Raw genomic sequence first — 25,783 nt, forward strand, 5'->3', positions numbered from 1 at the left:
GCTGCGTCGGTCGACACGTGCGGGGAAAAAGAGAAAGGGCCGCGGCTCGCAACTTGCTGCGACGTGTGACGTCACACCGGCACCCAACGAGCCACGCGACACCCCCATTACACCCTACTTTTGACGTCTCTGCGACGGAGGTCAGAACTGCGACCCCCGGCTTTGAAATCCACATCTACATCTACATCTACATCCATACTCCGCAATCCACCTGACGGTGTGTGGCGAAGGGTACTCTGAGTACCTCTATCGGTCCTCCCTTCTATTCCAGTCTCGTATTGTTCGTGGAAAGAAAGATTGTCGGTATACCTTTGTGTGGGCTCTAATCTCTCTGATCTTATCCTCATGGTCTCTTCGCGAGATATACGTAGGAGGTAGCAATATACTGCTTGACTCCTCGGTGAAGGTATGTTCTCGAAAGTCCAATAAAAGCTCGTACCGAGCTACTGAGCGTCTCTCCTGCAAAGTCTTCCACTGGAGTTTATCTATCATCTTCGTAACGCTTTCGCGATTACTAAATGATCCTGTAACGAAGCGCGCTGCTCTCCGTTGGACCTTCTCTATCTCTTCTATCAACCCTATCTGGTACGGATCCCACACCGGTGAGCAGTATTCGAGCAGTGGCCGAACAAGTGTACTGTAACCTACTTCCTTTGTTTTCGGATTGCATTTCCTTAGGATTCTTCCAATGAATCTGTCTGGCATCTGCTTTATCGACGATTTATTTTATATGGTCATTCCATTTTAAATCACTCCTAATGCCTACTCCCAGATAATTTATGGAATTAACTGCTTCCAGTTGCTGACCTGCTATATTGTAGCTAAATGATAAAGGATCTTTCTTTCTATGTATTCTCAGCACATTACACTTGTCTACATTGAGATTCGATTGCCATTCCCTGCACCATGCCTCAATTCGTTGCAGATCCTCCTGCATTTCTGTACAATTTTCCATTATTACAACCTCTCAAGATACTACAGCATCATCCGAAAAAAGCCTCACTGAACTTCCAATGTTATCCACAAGGTCATTTATGTATACTGTGAATAGCAACGGTCCTACGACGCTCCCCTGCGGCACACCTGAAATCACTCTTACTACCTGGGAACCCGTGTCCATGGCCCTCTGAGTCTCGTGGACGAATAGCGCGAGCTGGCTTTCACACTATCGTCTTTTTCGAAACTCGTGCTGATTCCTACAGAGAAAAGTCATTACACTCGAACATAATACGTGTTCCAAAATTCTACAACTGATCGACGTTAGAGATATAGGTCTACAGTTCTGCACATCTGTTCGACGTCCCTTATTGAAAACGGGGATGACCTATGCCCTTTTCCAATCCTTTGGAACGCTACGCTCTTCTAGAGACCGCTGCAAGAAGGGGGCAAGTTCCTTCGCGTACTCTGTGTAAAATCGAACTGGTATCCCATCAGGTCCAGCGGCCATTCCTCTTTTGAGCGAATTTAATTGTTTTTCTATCCCTCTGTCATCTATTTCGATATTTACCATTTTGTCATCTGTGCTACAATCTAGAGAAGGAACTACAGTGCAGTCTTCCTCTTACGAGTGACCGAGGAAAACATTTCAGATAGACCGCCGCTCACAATCGACACGAAAACGTCCCAGAGGTTGGCATCAAGTGCGCCAATGAAACTGCCTCTTTCCCTGAGGCGTCGACTGCACACATTTCGCGTTCGAGAGCGAGAGTTTGATGAGCAGCAGGTAGTTCTAGACCTTCCTGACAACCTTTGGCCTGCTGAAACTTTCCCTGAGGGCACTGCGGGGCTGCATCTCCACTGAACGTGCAGTGGGACCGCAGATTTCGTTCTCGTCTACAGATCGTTCAGAACCGTACGACGAAATCTGAGCGCGATCAGAAGCAGGAAAGGGTACGCACACCTCTTCGGCCTTCCTACTCCCCTCCCTCCTCCAACATTGACACGCCCCTGACTACAACGGCAAAGAGTCCCTCTAGGAGCCTCCAGTTGGGTGACAGCCCCACTGCCGCGCACGCAACTTTGTCGAGCATTTTAGAAATGTACCTTCAGATATTTCGACACCACTTTAACGTGGCGGCTGTGCTAGTGTCAGAAGGTTAGGCGACCCCTTCGACAACCCTCCGCTTGGATTTCCTTGCCAATCTTTTGCCGTCAGCAGCGGATATCTAAACAACCGAACGCAGCAAATTGCTCAAATTTTAACGGTTTATTCTCTAGTCATTTATCTAGAAGTGACACCTTTCCGTTTTCAAAAATGTGCTATCGATAAACAACCCAAACACTTGCTTTTTGGATACCGAAACACCGCCAGGGATTCCGAAACGGACACGCACAGCAAATGACTGGAATTTTTATAATGTATTCCTCAGACCCCGATCTCGACCACCCTAGAAAACTTTTTACATATCTTTATCCGTTTTCGAAATACAGAGGTTCAAAATTACGCTACTTGTTTACGAAAAACATGCACGTAAAATCCGGTGTGAGGCAGTATAGAAAGTGAGGTCGCACGGAGAAATATGTTGTAAAGTGTCTCCGTTATTATCTGCGAACCCCATGTCGTAATAACGAAACACATGCCAAACTTTTTTGCACGTAAACTTTGGTCTGAGGTGTAAAATCAGTTTCGCGTTTTTTTCAGTTTCACGTAAGTAAACTGTCTGCATTTTCCTGACCGATACATTTCTTCTGTAAGAGTTACATGCCGTGCTGCAGCTGGGAAAAGAACAGAACCAGCGGAAAAATACTGAAAGATAATAGATAGTGGACGTGTTATAGAAAAAGCAAAGGAGACAATGGCAGCTCGGGAGCGGAACATAGTTGACAGTGACACAACAGCGCCAGGCAAAAAGTGAAGGAGACACTGTCAGCGGCGGGGAGGGGGGTTTAGGAATAAAGGGAAAATGGGCGAGAGCCAGTGATAGTGAGGGACAGAGTATATAAGAACGACAATGATGATGAGGAACAGAGAGTGAGAAGAGACAGCAGAGTAGAAAGGGAGGAACGAGATACGTATCAGCGATAAAAGAGACAAAGAGGAAGGCAATGACAGAGCGAGGAGACTGTAGCAGTAGGACAGAACGAAGGAGATGGTGGCTGCAAGACGGGGGGAGACAGCGGCAGTTAGAGAGACACAAAGAGAAAAAGACAGTGCTTTGGACTGAATGAGGAGGGGCAACTGGGAGTGGATGGATATAGGTGACTTACAGCGATGGACTAGCGCGTGTGAGAGGGTTACAATTTGGAGTTTGAGGTGAGTTGCACGTTAAAAAAGTACGGAATACCAAAATTTTTGGGAAAATTTTTAAAGGTGCTGAGGAAGGTGGAATGAGGTAGAAGGGGCCCAACTTTTGAGTCAGAGTCTTTTGAATGTGTTCGCAATTTTTGTGCTCCGAGAGGAGCATTTTTTCGCTGGTACATAACTGATCTAGCTGATAGGGTCCGCAGAAATCTGCGGTTGTTTGCTGACGATGCTGTGATGTACGGGAAAGTGTCGTCTTTGAGTGACTGTAGGATGATACAAGATGAGTTGGACAAAATTTCTAGTTGGAATGGTGAATGGCAGCTAGCCCTAAATGTAGAAAAATGTTATTTAATGATGACGAGTAAGAAACACATAATTTGCGAGTACAATTTTATTAGTGTCCTGCCTGACACAATCACGTCGTTTAAATACCTGGGCGTAACGTGGCTGAGCGATGTGAAGTGGGACGAGCATGTGAGGATCGTAGTAGGATAGGCGAATGGTCATATTTTGGGAAAGTATGATTCATCTGTAAAGGAGACTGCTTATAGGACGCTATTGCGACGTATTTTTGAGTACTGCTCGAATGTATGGGATGCACACCAGGTCGGATGAAAGGAAGACATCGTAGGAAATCAGAGGCCGTCTGCCAGATTTGTTAAGTTCGATCAGCACGCAAGTATTACGGAGACGCTTCGGGAACTGAAGTGGGAATCGCAGGACGGAAGACGAACTTCTTTTCGAAAGACATTATTAATGATGGTAAAATCACTTGCGCTCTTTTATCGCATTTTTCATAGTCTACGACTTCTTCGTCTGGTAACAGCATCTTTCGACCATCTTATACTATTTTTGGACATTTCCCCGTAAGTCATTCCTTCTGTAAAATACGCCGGATGAAAGAAATAGACAGAAAAAGAAACTACGCTGGGTCCCGTTACAAGAAGCGAAAATGTGCCCAGAGAAATTTGTCATTCAGTTACCACTAGCAATGTTCATTTCAGTAACAGATAACAAAAAATGAAACTGTACTTACAGTGTATATTCAGTATAGTAGAAAGATTGCATAATTAAATTTGTAGGTGATTTATGGTATAGTGCTTGCGAATCTTGGTATACAGAACTGCTACCAGTGACAAACAAAACGGCTGTAACCTGGCTGGACTCGAGTCTACCTGAGCTCGGATGAGAGATGTGGGGACATCGTGTGGTTCCGCGTTGCGAGACTGGTGGCGCTGTGGTCTCTCAGCGCACGTTTTGACTGGGTGGGAGACCAGGAGGTCGTGACAGCCAAGGCGAGAGTCGAGCAGGCAGACCAGGACAGCACGGAAGTTGAAGGCTGCTTCTTCCACATTAGGAAATGATTTGTGTATCTCAAAAATAGAAGTGGTTTGGGTACTATATTACACTTGACAGTCCCGCTACAATTAGTCGGGTAAGTCTGTTCCGAGGTTAGAAGAAGCCGAGGCGGTACCACGTCCAACAGGACAATGTCTACTGAAGCAATGCAGACCACACCTTCAGGTTGGCCGCAGCGTTATGTTCATCGCTGGAATGTAGTCCATCTATAGCAATGATTCGATGTGGCAATGCCCAAATTCGACCGCGGTCAAGAGCCCGTATTGAACTCCCGGCACGCCCGTGACTGGCTGCGTGTAATGGGCACAGAAAGCCGGGCGCACACTCCCCTCCAACACGACTGTACCTTGTCGAGCACTCGGCATCGAGTGCTGAACATTCGGGTTGCTTCCTTCACTTTACGCAATGATTTCTGTGTGTGATGTGTGAAAAACACCAACCTGAACTGTGGGTTAGGTGTGGTGATTGTGATTGTAGTTTACACACCCCTGAGATACGAAATTAAAGTTTCTGTGGTCGGAACACGGAGTGAAGCTTCCTATGCAGTCGCGCGAAATTATTTTTTAAAGGTGATGAAACAGTCAATCAATCTTTATGGAAAATTTTGAGCATATGGCACTTAGGACATCTTCTGTCTCCCTGCCGCCGTTGGATAAGCAGCTGCAGCAGCAAGTCGTATACTCCTAGCTCACTCATTTCTTACATACTTTAATTCTTAATTTCTTTGCGTGTTTTTGGTACTTGCATTGTTTAATTCATAAATTTCGGGCGTATTATAGTATTTGAGAGTTGTAGCATCGCGTTTTAGTACCTGAATAGTGTAAAATCGCGTAGTCTCCTTCCGCTGCCGAGCAGTGTGTCAGCAGTGCGCAAGTAGCAGCATTACTGCATTTACTAGGCAATCTTGTATTTTATTAACCGTTAAAATTTTGTCGATTTGTTTGCGCTCTCTGTAGATTAGTTCAGATGTTCTTTGCAAAACAGTTTTTAGCATGGATAGGGACTGCAACTGCTGTGTTCGGATGCAGGCTGAGTTGGCATCCCTTCGCTCCCAGCTTCAGGCAGTGTTGGCTTCGGTCACACAGCTTGAGGCTGTTGCCAATGGGCATCACTGTGGGGGCCCGGATGTGGGTTTGTCGGGGACGGCCAGCTCGTCCCACGCATCCCCCGATCGGACTACGACTGTGGTTGCCCGGGATACTGCCCGCATTGAGGCTGATCCCTCACCTGTGGTAGAGTGGGAGGTCGTCTCAAGGTGTGGCAGGGGGCGAAAGACATTCAGGAGGGCTGAACGGAAGGCCTCTCCAGTTTGTCTGACGAACCGGTTTCAGGCTCTGTCTCAGGCTGATACTGATCTTCGGCCTGACATGGCTGCTTGTCCTGTTCCAGAGGTTGCCCCTCAGTCTGCAAGATCCAGGCGGTCGCAGAGGGTGGGCTTACTGGTAGTTGGGAGCTCCAACGTCAGGCGCGTAATGGGGCCCCTTAGGGAAATGGCAGCAAGAGAGGGGAAGAAAACCAATGTGCACTCCGTGTGCATACCGGGGGGAGTCATTCCAGATGTGGAAAGGGTCCTTCCGGATGCCATGAAGGGTACAGGGTGCACCCTTCTGCAGGTGGTCGCTCATGTCGGCACCAATGATGTGTGTCGCTATGGATCGGAGGAAATCCTCTCTGACTTCCGGCGGCTATCTGATTTGGTGAAGACTGCCAGTCTCGCTAGCGGGATGAAAGCAGAGCTCACCATCTGCAGCATCGTCGACAGGACTGACTGCGGACCTTTGGTACAGAGCCGAGTGGAGGGTCTGAGAGGCTGAGACGGTTCTGTGACCATGTGGGCTGCAGATTCCTCGACTTGCGCCATCGGGTGGTGGGGTTTCGGGTTCCGCTGGATAGGTCAGGAGTCCACTACACGCAACAAGCGGCTACACGGGTAGCAGGGGTTGTGTGGCGTGGGCTGGACGTTTTTTTTAGGTTAGATGGCCTTGGGCAAGTACAGAAAGGGCAACAGTCTCAACGGGTGCGGGGCAAAGTCACGACATGCGGGGACCAAGCAGCAATCGGTATTGTAATTGTCAACTGTCGAAGCTGCGTTGGTAAAGTACCGGAACTTCAAGCGCTGATAGAAAGCACCGAAGCTGAAATCGTTATAGGTACAGAAAGCTGGCTTAAGCCAGAGATAAATTCTGCCGAAATTTTTACAAAGATACAGACGGTGTTTAGGAAGGATAGATTGCATGCAACCGGTGGTGGAGTGTTCGTCGCTGTTAGTAGTAGTTTATCCTGTAGTGAAGTAGAAGTGGATAGTTCCTGTGAATTATTATGGGTGGAGGTTACACTCAACAACCGAGCTGGGTTAATAATTGGCTCCTTTTACCGACCTCCCGACTCAGCAGCGTTAGTGGCAGAACAACTGAGAGAAAATTTGGAATACATTTCACATAAATTTTCTCAGCATATTATAGTCTTAGGTGGAGATTTCAATTTACCAGATATAGACTGGGACACTCAGATGTTTAGGACGGGTGGTAGGGACAGAGCATCGAGTGACATTATACTGAGTGCACTATCCGAAAATTACCTCGAGCAATTAAACAGAGAACCGACTCGTGGAGATAACATCTTTGACCTACTGATAACAAACAGACCCGAACTTTTCGGCTCTGTAAGTGCAGAACAGGGAATCAGTGATCATAAGGCCGTTGCAGCATCCCTGAATATGGAAGTTAATAGGAATATAAAAAAAGGGAGGAAGGTTTATCTGTTTAGCAAGAGTAATAGAAGGCAGATTTCAGACTACCTAACAGATCAAAACGAAAATTTCTGTTCCGACACTGACAATGTTGAGTGTTTATGGAAAAAGTTCAAGGCAATCGTAAAATGCGTTTTAGACAGGTACGTGCCGAGTAAAACTGTGAGGGACGGGAAAAACCCACCGTGGTACAACAACAAAGTTAGGAAACTACTGCGAAAGCAAAGAGAGCTTCACTCCAAGTTTAAACGCAGCCAAAACCTCTCAGACAAACAGAAGCTAAGCGATGTCAAAGTTAGCGTAAGGAGGGCTATGCGAGAAGCGTTCAGTGAATTCGAAAGTAAAATTCTATGTACCGACTTGACAGAAAATCCTAGGAAGTTCTGGTCTTACGTTAAATCAGTAAGTGGCTCGAAACAGCATATCCAGACACTCCGGGATGATGATGGCATTGAAACAGAGGATGACACGCGTAAAGCTGAAATACTAAACACCTTTTTCCACAGCTGTTTCACAGAGGAAGACCGCACTGCAGTTCCTTCTCTAAATCCTCGCACAAACGAAAAAATGGCTGACATCGAAATAAGTGTCCAAGGAATAGAAAAGCAACTGGAATCACTCAACAGAGGAAAGTCCACTGGACCTGACGGGATACCAATTCGATTCTACACAGAGTACGAGAAAGAACTTGCCCCCCTTCTAACAGCCGTGTACCGCAAGTCTCTAGAGGAACGGAGGGTTCCAAATGATTGGAAAAGAGCACAGGTAGTCCCAGTCTTCAAGAAGGGTCGTCGAGCAGATGCGCAAAACTATAGACCTATATCTCTGACGTCGATCTGTTGTAGAATTTTAGAACAAGTTTTTTGCTCGAGTATCATGTCGTTTTTGGAAACCCTACTATGTAGGAATCAACATGGATTCCGGAAAGAACGATCATGTGAGACCCAACTCGCTTTATTTGTTCATGAGACCCAGAAAATATTAGATACAGGCTCCCAGGTAGATGCTATTTTTCTTGACTTCCGGAAGGCGTTCGATACAGTTCCGCACTGTCGCCTGATAAACAAAGTAAGAGCCTACGGAATATCAGACCAGCTGTGTGGCTGGATTGAAGAGTTTTTAGCAAACAGAACACAGCATGTTGTTATCAATGGAGAGACGTCTACAGACGTTTAAGTAACCTCTGGCGTGCCACAGGGGAGTGTTATGGGACCATTGCTTTTCACAATATATATAAATGACCTAGTAGATAGTGTCGGAAGTTCCATGCGGCTTTTCGCAGATGATGCTGTAGTATACAGAGAAGTTGCAGCATTAGAAAATTGTAGCGAAATGCAGGAAGATCTGCAGCGGATAGGCACTTGGTGCAGGGAGTGGCAACTGTCCCTTAACATAGACAAATGTAATGTATTGCGAATACGTAGAAAGAAGGATACTTTATTGTATGATTATATGATAGCGGAACAAACACTGGTAGCAGTTACTTCTGTAAAATATCTGGGAGTATGCGTGCGGAGCGATTTGAAGTGGAATGATCATATAAAATTAATTGTTGGTAAGGCGGGTACCAGGTTGAGATTCATTGGGAGAGTGCTTAGAAAATGTAGTCCATCAACAAAGGAGGTGGCTTACAAAACACTCGTTCGACATATACTTGAGTATTGCTCATCAGTGTGGGATCCGTACCAAATAGGGTTGACGGAGGAGATAGAGAAGATCCAAAGAAGAGCGGCACGTTTCGTCACAGGGTTATTTGGTAACCGTGATAGCGTTACGGAGATGTTTAATAAACTCGCAGACTCTGCAAGACAGGCGATCTGCGTCGCGGTGTAGCTTGCTCGCCAGGTTTCGAGAGGGTGCGTTTCTGGATGAGGTATCGAATATATTGCTTCCCCCTACTTATACCTCCCGAGGAGATCACGAATGTAAAATTAGAGAGATTAGAGCGCGCACGGAGGCTTTCAGACAGTCGTTCTTCCCGCGAACCATACGCGACTGGAACAGGAAAGGGAGGTAATGACAGTGGCACGTAAAGTGCCCTCCGCCACACACCGTTGGGTGGCTTGCAGAGTATGAATGTAGATGTAGAACTTGTTTTTTGAGATACGTGGATGATATTTATATCGTTTGGCCACATGGAATGGAATCTCTTCATCGATTTTTAGATCATTTTAACTGCCTTCATCCACGAATCACATGTACGATGGAAATTGGAAATGATGGCAAATTACCTTTTTTGGATGTCTTAGTACATAAGAAAGAAAATGGGACTTTGGGCCACAGTGTATACCGAAAACCTAAGCATACGGACCGCTACCTCCATGCCACAAGTTGTCATCCACAACATCAACGCTTGGGAGTTTTACGCATACTGGTCAAGAGGGCTTATGCTGTTTCGGATTCCGATAACTTGAAACAAGAGTTGGATCACCTTAAGGTTGTTTTCAGGCAGAATGGGTATTCTGATCACCAACTTACTCGTGCTTTTCAATTTGGACCCCCACGAGAACCAACGGTGGACACTTCCAAATCTGTTGCTTTTTTACCCTTCGTGGGAAGTATTTCTTCGAAAACTTCAAGAATCCTCAGGAAATATGATATTAAAAGTGTCCTTATGCCTCTGGCCAAAACTAGATCCCTTCTTGGATCGGTTAAAGATGATTTGGGACTGAGGAAACCTGGGGTATACAAGATTCCCTGTCACTGCAGCGAGGCCTACATTAGACAGACTGTCCGTACAGTTCAAGATCGATGTGTGGAACATCGACGGCATACACGTCTGCTCCAGCCGGAAAAATCAGCCGTTTCTGAACACTGTCTTAATGAAGGGCACAATATGTCCTTTAAAGAGACGCAAATTATTGCCTCGGCTTCCCGGTCCTGGGATTGTGTATTGAAAGAATCAATTGAAATCCGTCTGTCTGATGATATTATTAACAGAGATAAAGGATTTCCTTTAAGCAAGACGTGGACTCCTATTTTATCACAGATAAAACAAAAACGGGCTGGTTTCCGACCGGCTGCATTTTAATTTTGCGATTCCTCGCTTTTGACAGTTTTCACCGCTGGCGCCGCTGCAATTCTTCGTCTCACAGAGGGCAGCTCTTCCGTTGCTCGCGCACGCGCAACGGCCAGTACCCGCGGTATAAAGGAGCCGCCGAATCTGAGGTCTCTTCAGTTCCGGCGTGATTGTCCACTCAATCTCACCTGCAGATGGCGGCCAGATGGTCCGCCGAAATATCGTGTTGTCGTCAGGACGATGGAACCCGGCAGCAAACCCGTGAAAATCATGTCAGTCAATAGATAACGATTTATTAAGTCTGAATTTAAGAGGGGCAGGCACACCTTTAAAAGTTAATTTTCGTGCACGAAATATGCAGGTCAGCCACATCACAACCGCACATTTGAGTTAAGGGAGGCATCGAACTATTAAATGAAAATGCGTGCTTATGATCGATGGTGCCGGCCGCGGTGGTCTCGCGGTTCTAGGCGCGCAGTCCGGAACCGTGCGACTGCTACGGTCGCAGGTTCGAATCCTGCCTCGGGCATGGATGTTTGTGATGCCCTTAGGTTAGTTAGGTTTAAGTAGTTCTAAGTTCTAGGGGACTAATGACCACAGCAGTTGAGTCCCATAGTGCTCAGAGCCATTTGAACCATTTTTTGATCGATGGTGTTTATTTCTCTTGACGTGCATTCGAGCGGGAAAAACATTCGACAAGATTACAACGAATGCAAAGATAGTGAACAATTATGTCTAATTCCGATCGCGGTACCAATTTTATGATTGCGTAATGAATACTGCCAACGATCAAGCGAAGAGCATGTCAGAAAATGCTAATGGAAAGTGAACTCAGAAGAACAAAGGCCATTCACAGATGCAAAGTGCATCCTGCAAATCAAAAATCTAAGTGGGGTTATCAGTTACCGAAACACCGCGCCCCCTGAACTATTCCTGGGAACAGCGTCGCTGGGCGAACCTCACCAATTAAACTCCCCAAATTCAGATGCGCGCGCGTCGGCTGTGAGCGAGACTTAGTAGCGTGCTGGATCCATCTTCCCGTGTGCAGCCGTACAGATGCTGCAACACCATCGTCCGTGGAAAACAGAAATTCTAACTCCTCTCCCTAGTTTTGGAATGTCTCCAAGTCATCCATCAATGACGGTAACGATTCTGAGCACCGTCTGATCTCTGGCCAAGTTTTGCTGAGATTGCGACAACAGCCGTGGTGAAATTCCAATATTCCGACAGAGCGCCAGCAGAAGATAGATTTTTTTTTTTTGTTTTGTTTTGTGGACGGGGGCGGGGCAGAAGTCAACCGTTTTTCTAGCCGCGCTCGAGGCTCTGCGTCTTGCGCTTCCCAAAGAAAGCTTTAAGTACAGGAGACATACCTCCATATAAGCATCGCGTCTTTGCTCGAGCGCTACCCAGCCGTCTGGGGCATTACCGGCTGTCGCGTTGACATGTCCGGCCTTGTCTCGGGAAGAAGTGCGAGAGCCCCCAAAGGCGACGTTTATGGCCGCAGTGAAGGTCGAAACCTGAAGTATGTTACCACCAAGACACAATCGATGCCTTCTCTGGGCGATAGCAATGGAAATACTATCGACAGTAGTGTTGTCAAAGTATAGTTACTAAACACAGCCTTCCGAAATTCCTTCACCAAAGAACACGAAGTAAATATTCCAGAATTCGAATCAAGAACAGCTGCTAATGTGAGTAACGTAAAAGTAGACATCCTCGGAGTAGTGAAGCAACTTAAATCAGTTAACAAAAGCAAGTCTTCAGGCCCAGACTGTATACCCTTTAGGTTGCTTTCAGAGTATGCTGATACAATAGCTCCATACCCAAAAATGATATATAACCGTTCGCTCGACGAAAGACCCGTGCTCAAAAGCTGGAAAGTTGTGCAGGTCACACCAGCATTCAAAAGAAAGTAGTAGGAGTAATCCACTAAATTATAGGCCCATATCGTTAAATCCTGCAGCATTTCGGGACATATATTGTGCTAGAACATTGTGAATTACGTCGAAGAGAAGGGTCTATTGACACGGAGTCAACACGGATTTGGAAAAGATCGTTTTGTGGAACACAACTAGCTCTTCGCTCAAATGAAGAGATGAGTGCTATCGACAAGAGATTTCAAACTCATTACGTATTTCAGGATTTCCGGAAGGCTTTTGACACTATACCTCACAGGCGGCTTGTAGTGAAATTGCGTGCGTATGAACATCGTCTCAGTTACGCGACCGGATTCGTGATATCCTGTCAGTGAGGTCACAGTTCGTAGAAATTGACGGAAAGTCATCGAGTAAAACAGAAGTGATTTCTGGCGTTCCCCAAGGTAGAGTTGCAGGCTCTCTGCTGTTCCTTATCTATATAAATAATTTAGAACATAATCTGAGCAGCCGTCTTAGGTTGTCTGCAGATGATGCTGTCGTTTATCGACTAGTAAAGTCGTCAGAAGATCGAAAGAAATTGAAAAACAATTTATAAAAGATATCTGTATGGTGCGAAAACTGGCAATTGACCATAAATAATGAAAAGTGTGACGTCATCAACATGAGTGCTAAAAGGAATTCGTTAAACTTCGGTTACACGATAAATCAATCAAACTTAAAGCCCATAAACTAAAGTAAATACCTAGGAATTACAATTACGAACAACTTAAACTGGAAAGAACACGCAGAAAATTTTGTGGGGAAGACAAATCAAAGACTGCGTTTTATGGACAGAACATGTAGAATATGTCACGGATCTACTAAGAGACTGCCTACACAACGCTTGTCCGTGTTCTTTTGGCGTATTGCTGCGCGGTGTGGGATCCTTACCAGATGGGATCAACGGAGTATATCGAGGAAGTTCACCGAAGTTCAGCACGTTTTTTATTATCGCGAAGAGAGAGTGTCACGGATATGATACAGGATCTGGGATGGACATAATTAAAACAAAGGCGTTTTCCGTTGCGGTGGAATCTTCTCACGAAATTTTTATCACTAACTTTCTCCTCCGAATGCGAAAATATTTTGTTGACGCCGACCTGCATAGGGCGAAACGATCACCGTAATAAAATAGTGAAATCAGAGCTCTCGAGGAAAGATATAGGTGTTCGTTCTCTCTACGCGCTTTTCGACATTGGAATAATATAAAATCGGGAAGGTGGTTCGACGAACCCTCTGTCAGGCACTTAAATGTGGTTTGCAGAGTATCCATGCAGATGTAGATGTAGATGTAGAATGCCAGTGTCCCTCTGCTGTCTCACTCTGCTAGGCTGCTGTGTCGAGTAAAAGGAAATACACAGCTTCTCACAAACTGATGTGAATAGCTAATTCAGTTCCTAGCTTGATCGTTGGCAACACGTGGAATTACATATGCAAGAATTTTGCAAGTAATAATACGAATTATGAAAATAACATTTCAGTTACCTCTTCAATACGTTAGTAGAGCTGGGGAGTAGTATTAGAACATAAAAATGTGAATAAACATGTAGGGTGGCGCTACATGAATAATTAAGCCACCTTACATGTCGTCTGAATTCCATGTTAGACTTCAAAAATCCCCTACAGCTGAAACTTGCTGGCAGATTAGAACTGTGTGCCAGGCCGAGATCCGAACTCGGGACGTTTGCCTTTCGCAGGCAAGTTCCCCACCGACCGCAAGACTAGCACATCTGGAAGAAAGACAGTTTTAATCTGCCAGCAGGCCTCACAACAGCACACATTCCGCTGTAGAGTGAAAAATTCATTCTGGAGACATATCCTACAGTTGATTTGTGATTCAGTCCAAAAGACAGAGGAAGGAAAGGCACACCAGCTCCAGCAGGACCATTCCTTAGTGGTGGAGAGGCCAACATTCAGCTTGATGACACATTTACGTTGACCCTAAAGATGCAACTGTAGCGCTGAAGACAGATATGAAAAATGTTACACTAGCAGTTAATAACTTGGTCATTGCATGGCTTTAATATAGTGCTAGCTCCTATCCCCTGGGGGGCTATTATAATCGTAGCCGGATCAGTATTGTAATTTAAAAGGATGCTTCCAGTCCTAATTGCTTCGTGATACTGTAACACTTATTTCAGGATACACGTGTTCTCGTTGAAACTCTGTGCAGCTAGCTGCCCAAGCATTATCTCTGAGACAGTGATTATCCAGCACAGCTATTAGCACCAGGAAAATTGCTACTTGAAATTGTTACTTAACCACAAGAACACAAAAAACTTCGATTTTTATCTTAAAATTTCTCTTTTAATCTGACTGCTTATTTTAATGCTGTTGCTTGACTCCGTTCTAGTTTAAATATTATTACCACCATAAAGTAATAACCTTGACTTTAAAAATGCGTAGCTGGCAAGAGATATTAGTTTTTGTAGCTACAACTATGAAATGAGGTATGCTGGCCCACTGGGACTTTATTTATCATCGAAACTTGTTCACAAGTTGGTGTGGTATTGAGTCAAAAAAAAAAAAATGGTTCAAATGGCTCTGAGCACTATGGGACTCAACTGCTGTGGTCATAAGTCCCCTAGAACTTAGAACTACTTAAACCTAACTAACCCAAGGACAGCACACAACACCCAGCCGTCACGAGGCAGAGAAAATCCCTGACCCCGCTGGGAATCGAACCCGGGAATCCGGGCGTGGGAAGCGAGAACGCTACCGCACGACCACGAGATGCAGGCTGAGTCAAAAAATAGTCAAATCTTACCCCTAATTTTCTGATATTTGGAACTTAACCTTACTCAGATAAATAAATAAATAAAGCAAAAATTACAGCTAGCCCTTTACGACACCGCCACTTTTCAACCTACGAAACAAAAACAGACATTCTTTCTCTTCAGACGTTGCCTTCTACGAGACATTAAAAATTTTCCAATATGACTCTACAAAATATTCTGCCAAATAAAGTGAAGCACCACGTGTGGCTCGAGAATCTAAACACGATCGTTTTGCTATCTTGCAGTATTCCTAGATAAAAGTACAGAATCTTTGCACTCTCGATGAAAGTCACATTGACAATTTTTTTTACAGGGAAAGTGTTAGTACTTCAATTCTTTATGATCACTATAACAATCAGGGCTGTCGCAGTTTTTGGACCAGAGGTTTCTTGAGTAATATCTCTGACTTTTGGCAGCATCTGTGGTGCAAGTTCTCATTAGTAGCTGGTTCTGCTGTCACCAAATTTCTCTCAGGCAGCATATGACACATTCAGTATAATAATTACAACAACTATTAATATACATTTACATTCTTCGTAAAAAACATATTCAATTAGCGTCTGTATTCTGTGAGAGAAGGAAGCATAAAAAACAGCCTGGTAAACAAACAACTGTACGTATATCTGCAACATAACAATTTTATACACAGCAGTAGAAACGTAAGTTTAATGATGTATTATCTAGGTCTATATCCGAGACACGCACGTTAATTACTACTGTGAATATGACCACAGGAGAAGCAAGAAACATATCATATATGACCTAGCGGTTCTAGGCGCTTCAGTCGGGAACCGCGCGACCGCTACGGTCGCACTTCCAATCCTGCCTCGGGCATGGATGTGTGTGATGTTCTTAGGTTAGTTAGGTTTAAGTAGTTCTAAGATCTAGGGGACTGATGACCTGAGAAGTTAAGTCCCATAGCGCTCAGAGCCATTTGAACCATTTTGAACATATAATATAAACTCTTTGGTGTATTTATCTGTTCCTTGCTTACACTCTATGACAGTTGTGTCCAATGTATCCAAGAAATTTCTCCATTTAGGGATTGATAGCAGTAACATGTGCGACATACCGTGAAGTAGGACATATTTTAAGTCCCGTCAGATTAAAACAGGCAGAGTTATAGTTACAGTCTAAATCTCTTCATCGTTGTGTGCTTGTAGTTGTACACTCCTGGAAATGGAAAAAAGAACACATTGACACCGGTGTGTCAGACCCACCATACTTGCTCCTGACACTGCACGAGGGCTGTACAAGCAATGATCACACGCACGGCACAGCGGACACACCAGGAACCGCGGTGTTGGCCGTCGAATGGCGCTAGCTGCGCAGCATTTGTGCACCGCCGCCGTCAGTGTCAGCCAGTTTGCCGTGGCATACGGAGCTCCATCGCAGTCTTTAACACTGGTAGCATGCCGCGACAGCGTGGACGTGAACCGTATGTGCAGTTGACGGACTTTGAGCGAGGGCGTATAGTGGGCATGCGGGAGGCCGGGTGGACGTACCGCCGAATTGCTCAACACGTGGGGCGTGAGGTCTCCACAGTACATCGATGTTGTCGCCAGTGGTCGGCGGAAGGTGCACGTGCCCGTCGACCTGGGACCGGACCGCAGCGACGCACGGATGCACGCCAAGACCGTAGGATCCTACGCAGTGCCGTAGGGGACCGCACCGGCACTTCCCAGCAAATTAGGGACACTGTTGCTCCTGGGGTATCGGCGAGGACCATTCGCAACCGTCTCCATGAAGCTGGGCTACGGTCCCGCACACCGTTAGGCCGTCTTCCGCTCACGCCCCAACATCGTGCAGCCCGCCTCCAGTGGTGTCGCGACAGGCGTGAATGGAGGGACGAATGGAGACGTGTCGTCTTCAGCGATGAGAGTCGCTTCTGCCTTGGTGCCAATGATGGTCGTATGCGTGTTTGGCGCCGTGCAGGTGAGCGCCACAATCAGGACTGCATACGACCGAGGCACACAGGGCCAACACCCGGCATCATGGTGTGGGGAGCGATCTCCTACACTGGCCGTACACCACTGGTGATCGTCGAGGGGACACTGAATAGTGCACGGTACATCCAAACCGTCATCGAACCCATCGTTCTACCATTCCTAGACCGGCAAGGGAACTTGCTGTTCCAACAGGACAATGCACGTCCGCATGTATCCCGTGCCACCCAACGTGCTCTAGAAGGTGTAAGTCAACTACCCTGGCCAGCAAGATCTCCGGATCTGTCCCCCATTGAGCATGTTTGGGACTGGATGAAGCGTCGTCTCACGCGGTCTGCACGTCCAGCACGAACGCTGGTCCAACTGAGGCGCCAGGTGGAAATGGCATGGCAAGCCGTTCCACAGGACTACATCCAGCATCTCTACGATCGTCTCCATGGGAGAATAGCAGCCTGCATTGCTGCGAAAGGTGGATATACACTGTACTAGTGCCGACATTGTGCATGCTCTGTTGCCTGTGTCTATGTGCCTGTGGTTCTGTCAGTGTGATCATGTGATGTATCTGACCCCAGGAATGTGTCAATAAAGTTTCCCCTTCCTGGGACAATGAATTCACGGTGTTCTTATTTCAATTTCCAGGAGTGTATATCGATTTGAACATAAGAAACGACGTACGATTAACGCAGATGTCACTGACATAGAGATACGTAATAAGTAAACTTATGTATCGAATTGATATGTTGTAGACATTGACATGCGTACAACTGTTTGTATCGGATGCCGCAGACGGTAGGTTCTACGTCTGAATACAATTTGCTTACTACACATTATAAATTGAGATACTCTTTAATAAACGCTCATTGACGGCATCAGAAGAAAGTGTTGGGGTGTCCCTCAGAACGCTGTCAGCAGTGGAATTGAGTTGTCGTAGTGAATAACGGTTCAGTATAGACATCGAATTGTCGGTCCCTGTGTAACTGGTCACACGAGCTCGTTCAGAGATCGAGGAGGGCGAGACTGTGCGATCAGACTGCTCCTACTTAACTACCGTAGTGCTCGAGACGACTTTAAGCTCGACGAGAGCTTTAACTTTGCTGTGGGAAGCTCTGTCGACAAAGCTGTCGTACGTTTTACTGCGCTGTTTGGGATCACAGGCCGAGTTCATCCTGTCTATCGGTCCGCAGATCACCCTCCACGCGGCCAGCAACCTCGACTTCGATAAGGACACTGTGAACGTTGTCCAGTACCAGCAAGACCCTACGAGGGACACCTACGTCGCCGTGACGTCAGTGGATCGCGACAATGCGACGGAGACGGCGACCGTCCGGCTGGTGGCGGAGGTGAGCGGCGAGGTTCGCATCGAGATCTGGTACACGGGCCAGCTGGCCGAGGACATGGACGGCTTCTACGTCAGCACGTACGAGGCGGCAGGAGAGACGAGGTGGGTAGTCGGCAGGCTGTGCTCGAGGTCCGCGTGTCTCTTTTCACTGTTCTGTCTCACCAGTTTCCGGAATGACGAGGGCAATACAAATACCCAGTCCCCAGTCGGAGAAAATGTCTGACACGGCCAGCAATCGAAACAAGCCGGGACCCTGCGATCCGCAGGCCGGGCCGGGGACGGCTGGCTGCTCACACATTCGGCTGACTCGGGAGTGGAGTCGGTGTGGCGTGCCCGCGTTTCGCGTACGCTGAGCGTGACTCCGTCACCGGTTTCTCCCGTCAGTGAACGAACCCCAGAAACTAACAACTGCTACTTCACTTGCAGCGCCCCAAGCTGTCCTCTTAGATTCCTGCCTAACGACGCCATCGGCAATCGCGATACATTCCGAATAAACTGCCAACATTTATGATGAGCGAGAATAAGAGTGCCGCTGCTGATTGTTACACTCCCAGCAATTTCATCGTCTGTTATTTAAACAGACACGAGCTCAAAATCGAAGAAATTCATCCCCGAGTTGGGGCCGTGGCTACTGCAGGGGCCGAACAGTCGGTAGGGCACTTGCTTGCGAAAGGCAAAGGTCCGGAGTTCGACTCTCTGTCCGGCATACCGTTTCAATCTGCCAGTAAGTTTCAAGTTTCGTGTAGACTCTTATTCAGAAGATCCATTACATTTTCTGTCATTTTTATGTTCGTGAGATTGACCACCCTATCCGCAAATTAATGTTTGATTTCCTGCTGGGCTCTGAGCACTATGGGACTCAACTGCTGTGGTCATAAGTCCCCTAGAACTTAGAACTGCTTAAACCTAACTAACCTAAGGACATCACACACATCCATGCCCGAGGTAGGATTCGAACCTGCGACCGTAGCGGCCGCACGGTTCCGGACTGCGCGCCTAGAACCGCGAGTGATTTCCTGCTGTCTTACATTATGTTTCTTATGTCAATTGGAGGTTTTCTTCGTGTGTCTCATTACGATCTTTTCCTGTTCGTTACTAACACCTTTAAAAACACATAGGGCAGCCACGATGCGGCGCCACCGAGATCCCACTCCGGTCTAAAATAACAGTCACTGTTTTGTTAATTACATTACACCTATGGTCACCGTTTAACTGTTTTGTGGTGCTTAAAGGTTTCTGTGTTATTTAACACTTTTATTCCGCTTTTTGCAAAATTGTGTGTCGTTCAGTTTGCCAGGCAAGGAGCTTCCCGTTATAACTCTTTATACTTCTTATGTGAATTTTAAGTATGTCCACGTTTTATTGTGAAGTAACTTTAATTAATGACTACGCATACTGCATTTTAACTACTAAATTTGCGATACTAGTCAGTAGCGTGCCGTAACTATAGTGCCCGCCGCTCGCCTCAGTCATTTGTATAAATACCATACACATCCGTGCCATCACACGCACTTACTATTTACCTATGTCTGTAGTCAATGACTTTGACTCCTACATTAGGATATTTTATGGTATGTATGGCTGCTGCCCGTGGCTGTTAATGATATATTTTTTTCTTATTTTTTATGTGTCACCAGGTCTGTTATAGATTTTTCTTCAGCTAAATTAACTTTTTCGGTTACATCACTGTTATATTTTATTTGCAACAGATTTGAAGATGGCAGTAGCAGAAACTAGTAATAGTGGATTGTAATATCTGTGTGGTCAAGATGCATCTTTAAAAACAAGGTGCGGCAATCCGATCGCAGACTTCACGTCTTCGATTGATAGACATTTAATTATAAGAAACTGAACAAAGGGTGATGTGTTCTTCATAAATCTCCACTGTGCCGCTGCCTTGTAATAGAATAAACAAGTTATAACACAAAAACAGCGCAACGCGACGAAAGGAATATGGGGTCTGCTGCATGGATTGACGAGTCATTTTCGTGTCAGTTCCCACAGCTGCTATCAGGGAGACGAGTGGGAGCTGCACAGGCGTTGCCTTACTGCTCGATGCGATGGGGCATGCTACGTGTGGACAGGTCGACTGGGGCTGTGTCTCCTCTGTGCAGGTACCTGGCTGCGACGCAGTTCGAAGCGACCAGCGCCCGCAAAGCCTTCCCTTGCTTCGACGAGCCGGCGCTCAAGGCCACATTCAGTATGGTCATTTACCCTCCTCACAACTACAGTGCGCTCTTCAACATGGACCCCATTCCGGCTCCTACAACAACAACAACAACAACAACCACGACGACGCCGACGCCGCAAACGACTGAGGATGATTCGCCTCCACTGCGCAGCTGGCCTGCACCGAGGTACGTTTAGCATCGAAAACCACGAACGTCCCAGGAGGCAACAGCCTCAACACAAATAACATATCCTGCTGGCCTCTATAACTGAGGCACCAAGAACGATACACTATTATACAAGCAGATCTGCAGGTAACCTACCAATTTCAACTAGGAATATTACCACAGCTCAAAAACAAATTCAAAATCTTTTACAAGTTGCGGAAAATGTAGGAAACGTCATTCGAAAAACCGGAATATATGACGTACAACAAACAAGTGACAAAGTTTTTGATCACGAAATATGGAAAAATAAAAATGCTTTCTCAATATTTGGCGGAGGGGTGGGGGAGAGGGGGACGGACGGACGGGGGAAATCATACAAGAAAACGGTTCGGAAAAAGCTGTCAAAAAACAGCAGCTGCATTCAGATTAACACAAAACATGTATAATAAAAAAATCAATTTCTAAATTCAGTAAACTTAGGTATTACAGCACTGTAATCAAACCTGACTGTCCTGGTGGAGAAGAAATTTTAATTTTAAGTAGAAAGAGAGATACCGAAGAAATTCGTGATAAGGAAATAGAAGAATGGACAGACATACATGGTGACATGAGGAAACGAAAACTTAAATTTTATGGGCACATTAAAAAGAATGGCACCCACTAGAGTAGTAGAATTCTACGAAAACATAAGTTAGGCCAAAAGGGAGTCAATTAAATCGATCACTGCAATTAAGGAGGATCTCAAAGCAGCCGGTATAACTCAGGCAGACGGTACAGATAGAAAGACATTCAGACAAAAGATACTTGATTAGAAAGTTGGCCATAGACAAATTAGAAAACGGACTGCAACACCATGGTCTGATGAAAGAAAGACATAACATTCTGAATCGATGAAACATATTTGGACACAAAGGAAGGCCAACCAACAAAAGCGACATTGATTTATTGTACGTCGCGTGGTCCTACTGTACCCATACGTGAATAATGATAATATTATTTAACATTGTATCCAAAAATCTCGAAAAATTCCTGACCAATTTACTTCAAATTTTTACACAACATTCTAGTAAACACAGAGACAGACATACGCTATTTACTTATTTTAAGCAACAATGTGCACATTTTCGGCGAAAGCTGACTGTCAAAGAGAAAATGCTGTGCTGTACTGTGCTGTGAAAATGGGCAGTTTTGTCTTTTCTCTTGCCGTCAGTTTTAACTATGACGGCGGGGCATTTCAACTATTAGACAAATTGTTTCTCTAATATAGCGGGTGATCAAAAAGTCAGTATAAATTTGAAATCTGAGTACATTACGGAATAATGTAGATAGAGAGGTACAAATTAACACACATGCTTGGAATGACATGGGGTTTTATTAGAACCAGAAAAATACAAAAGTTCAAAAAATATCCGACAGATGGCGCTTCATCTGATCAGAATAGCAATAATTAGCATAACAAAGTAAGACAAAGCAAAGATGATGTTATTTACAGGAAATGCTCAATATGTCCACCATCATTCCACAACAATAGCTGTAATCGAGGAATAATGTTGTGAACAGCACTGTAAAGCACGTACGGAGTTATGGTGAGGAACTGGCGTCGGATGTTGTCTTTCAGCACCCCTAGAGATGTCGGTCGATCACGACTCACTCGCGACTTCAGGTAACCCCAAAGCCAATAATCGCACGGACTGAGGTCTGGGGACCTGTGAGGCGAAGCATGACGAAAGTGGCGGCTGAGCACACCATCATCACTAAACGACGCGCGCAAGAGATTCTGATTGTGATAATACAGCTTCACTAAAAGCGCCTTTTCAGGTAACGTCAACATGCTGCGACTGCTGGCGCATCTGATTCTCTCTCTCATTACAGCTCCTTTTATACACGATTGTCATGCGCAGTCTCTGACGTTTTGCTGTCCAACGCCATATGTCGAACATTTTGTGAACTTTTTTTTTTATGTTCTAATAAAACCTCATCTCATTCCAAGCATGTGTGTCAATTTTTACCTCTCTATTATTCCGTGGTTTATTAAGTTTTCAAATTTATACTGACTTTTTGATCACCCGGTATATAGCGTCATACTGGTTGTCGTTCTCAGTGGATGAGACTGTGGCGGCCAGGGCAACACTCGAAAAATGTGCGCATCGGGGCAGGTAAGGACAGTAAGGGAGACTCGTGGCCTTCTGTCATCTTGTTGAAAGATGCCGTCTGCATCTACATCTATAGTCTGCAAACCACCTTGAGGTCCGTGACAGAGGGTACGTCCCGTTGTACCAGTTGTTAGGGTTTCTTCCTGTCCCATTCACATGATTATTTGAATGCCTCTGTGCGTACAGTAATTATTATAGTCTTATCCTCATGATCCCTGTGTAAGCGATACGTAGGGGGTTGTAGTATGTCCCTAGAGCAATCGTTTAAAGCCAGCTCTGGAAACTTTGTTAATAGACTTTCTCACGACAGTTTACGTCTATCTTCAAGTGTCTTCCAGTTTAGTTCCTTCATTATCTCTGTGACACTCTCCCACAGATTAAACGAACCTGTGATCATTCGTCCTGCCCTTTTCTGTATACATGCAATATCCGTGTTAGTCCTAGCTGGTATGGGTCCCACACGCTTGAGCAATATGCTAGAACTGGTCACACAAGTGATTTGTAAGCAATTTATCTTAAGTCTACCACCAGCTTTACCCACAAATGACCCTATGAAATCATTCCATTTCATATCCCCACAAAGCGTTACGCCCAGGTATCTGTATGAGTTGGCCGGTTCCAACAGTGACTCATTGATATTACAGTGTGGGGATACTAAGTTTTCCTGTTTTCTCAAGTGCTATATTTTACGTGTCTGAACATTTAGAGCAAGTTGCCCATCTCTGCACCATGTTGAAATATTATCAAGATCTGATGATATTAATGCAGCTTCTTTCAGATACTGCTTCATAAAGGATAACTGCATCGTCTGCTGAAAGCTTGATTTTACTATAAATATTGTCTGCAAGTTCATTAATATACAATATGAACAGCAGGAGTCCCTACACACTTCCCTGCGGCACACTTGAAGACGCATCTACATCTGATGATGACTCCATTCAAGACAACATACTGTATTCTTCCTACCAAAAAGTCCTCAGTCCCGTTACCAATTTCACGTGATATCCCATATGATCGTCCTTGTGACAATATGAGTAGGTGCGGTACTGAGTCAAATGCTTTTCGGAAACCAAAAACACTGGATTTACCTGCTTGCCTTGGTCCCACATGACCGAAGTTTTAGAAATCCATGCTGGTTGCCATTGAGGAGATCATTCTGTTCAAGATACCTCATTACGTTTGAGCTTGTAATATTCTACAACAAATCGATGTCAAGGATATTGGATGGTAATTATGTGGATCACTTTTACTACCCTCCTTGTAGTTGGGTGTGACTTCTGGCTTTTTCCAAGAACTGGCCACGGTGTTTTGTTCGAATACAGTCGGAGGAGGGGATACGTCAGTCGCAAATTCAGTGTAGAATCAGACAGTGCTTCCATAGGGGCCTGAAGCATTGTTCAATTTTAACAATTTCAGCTGTTTCTCAACTCCACTGACATTAAAACTCATTTCACTCATCTTTTCAGTGTTTTGAGGAGTAAGTTAGGGTAATTCTCCTGAGTATTCCTTTGTAAATGAACATTTGAAAACGGAGTTAAGCATTTCAGCTTTTGCCGTGCTACCCTCTATTTTGGTTCCTGTCTCATTCGGTAGGGATTGGACACTAACTTTGGTGCCACTGACAGCCTTTACATGCGAGACGAATTTCTTTGGATTTTGTGAAATGTGATTTGACAATATTCTGCTACATTAGTCATTGACGACATCACGCATTGCTCTCTTGCCAGCAAAGGTGTTTCATTCAGCATCTGTCTATTGCCCAACGCTTTGTTTTACACCTATTGTGCAGTAATGTCTGTTCCTTTAGAAGTTTCTTTATGGCGAGTGTATACCATAGAGGTTCCCTCCCATTATGAACTGTTCTATTGGGTGCATATCTATCATGTATCCAGTGCGTGGTCAACTATTCTTTTAAACTTGAGCCAGAGTTTCTCTATATAGTCCTGACCTGAGCTGTAAATATCGAGTTCCTCATTGAGATGCGACACTGCTGATTTTTTGTCTAGTTTACCTAACATTTACATCTTTCAGCTTGTTTTAGTTGCCCTTTGTACTTTGGTAATCATTATTGCCACTACCGTGTCACGGTCACTGATACCAGTTTCGATGCACATCCTCAAAAAGGTCATTTCTGTTTCTTACTATTAGATCCAATATTTCTGTTTTTAGTAGGGCTTCTAACTATCTGTTCTATGTAGTTTCCAGAGAGGACATTTAGTAAAGTTTCACAGGATGACTTATCACGTCCACCACTAAGAAAACTGTAATTTTCCCAATTGACTGTTGGCTGGTAAAGTCTCCAGCGACGATTACAGTAAGACTGGTGAACTTCCGTACAAGTGGGCTGAGGAGTAAAGTTTTCAGTTACATAAGGGGACGAGTCTGGTGGGCGACAGAAGGATCCAATTATCGTTCTGTGCCAACCCCCGATACCGAGTCTCGCCCAAACAATCTTACACGCAGCTTCAATTTCAATCTTGGCGGATTTGAGTTTTTCGTGTAATGTGACAAGTACACCACATCAATTTCCCATTCGCCTATCCTTTCGAAATATACTCGAATTTTCCCCCGAAATCTCACCGCTCTCCATTTCAGCCGTGGCAGCCTCGAAGGCAGTGGCAAGCCGCCGGCCATAACAGGTGAGAAATGTAACGGCCGCTTTCCAAATTACCGGCTGTGCGAACGAGAGGTGACCGTGTCGCGTACCCGGCGGCACCACACAGCGTCACACAACGCGCATCACCCGTACGATAATGTTCTTCTCCTTCGTCACGTTATCGCACATCTTCGTGGGAATGGCACATTAACCTGGATTCGGCAACGTCCTTTCTGTGACCACCCCGTCCTCTATTTCTCCCCCAGGGTGGAAGTTGTGTACCCCAGCTGCTTGTGTTTAGTGTTAAGTGGGAGAACGTTTTCGAAATGTTTGTGAATTGTGGCACCGA

The 25,783-nt window shown here is 45.4% G+C and overlaps 1 protein-coding gene across 1 annotated transcript in view; it reads left to right on the plus strand.

Moving 5' to 3' along the window:
* LOC126228346 (aminopeptidase N-like) overlaps positions 1-25,783 on the plus strand; it is a 254,917-nt gene that overhangs the window by 102,712 nt on the left and 126,422 nt on the right. Inside the window, exons 3-4 of the mRNA XM_049942295.1 lie at positions 18,195-18,451; positions 20,464-20,706. Coding sequence (XP_049798252.1) covers positions 18,195-18,451; positions 20,464-20,706 — 500 coding nt within the window. The remainder of the gene's footprint in view (positions 1-18,194; positions 18,452-20,463; positions 20,707-25,783) is intronic.

Source organism: Schistocerca nitens, unplaced genomic scaffold (genome assembly GCF_023898315.1).
Source record: "Schistocerca nitens isolate TAMUIC-IGC-003100 unplaced genomic scaffold, iqSchNite1.1 HiC_scaffold_363, whole genome shotgun sequence".
Taxonomy (NCBI): Eukaryota; Metazoa; Arthropoda; class Insecta; order Orthoptera; family Acrididae; genus Schistocerca; species Schistocerca nitens.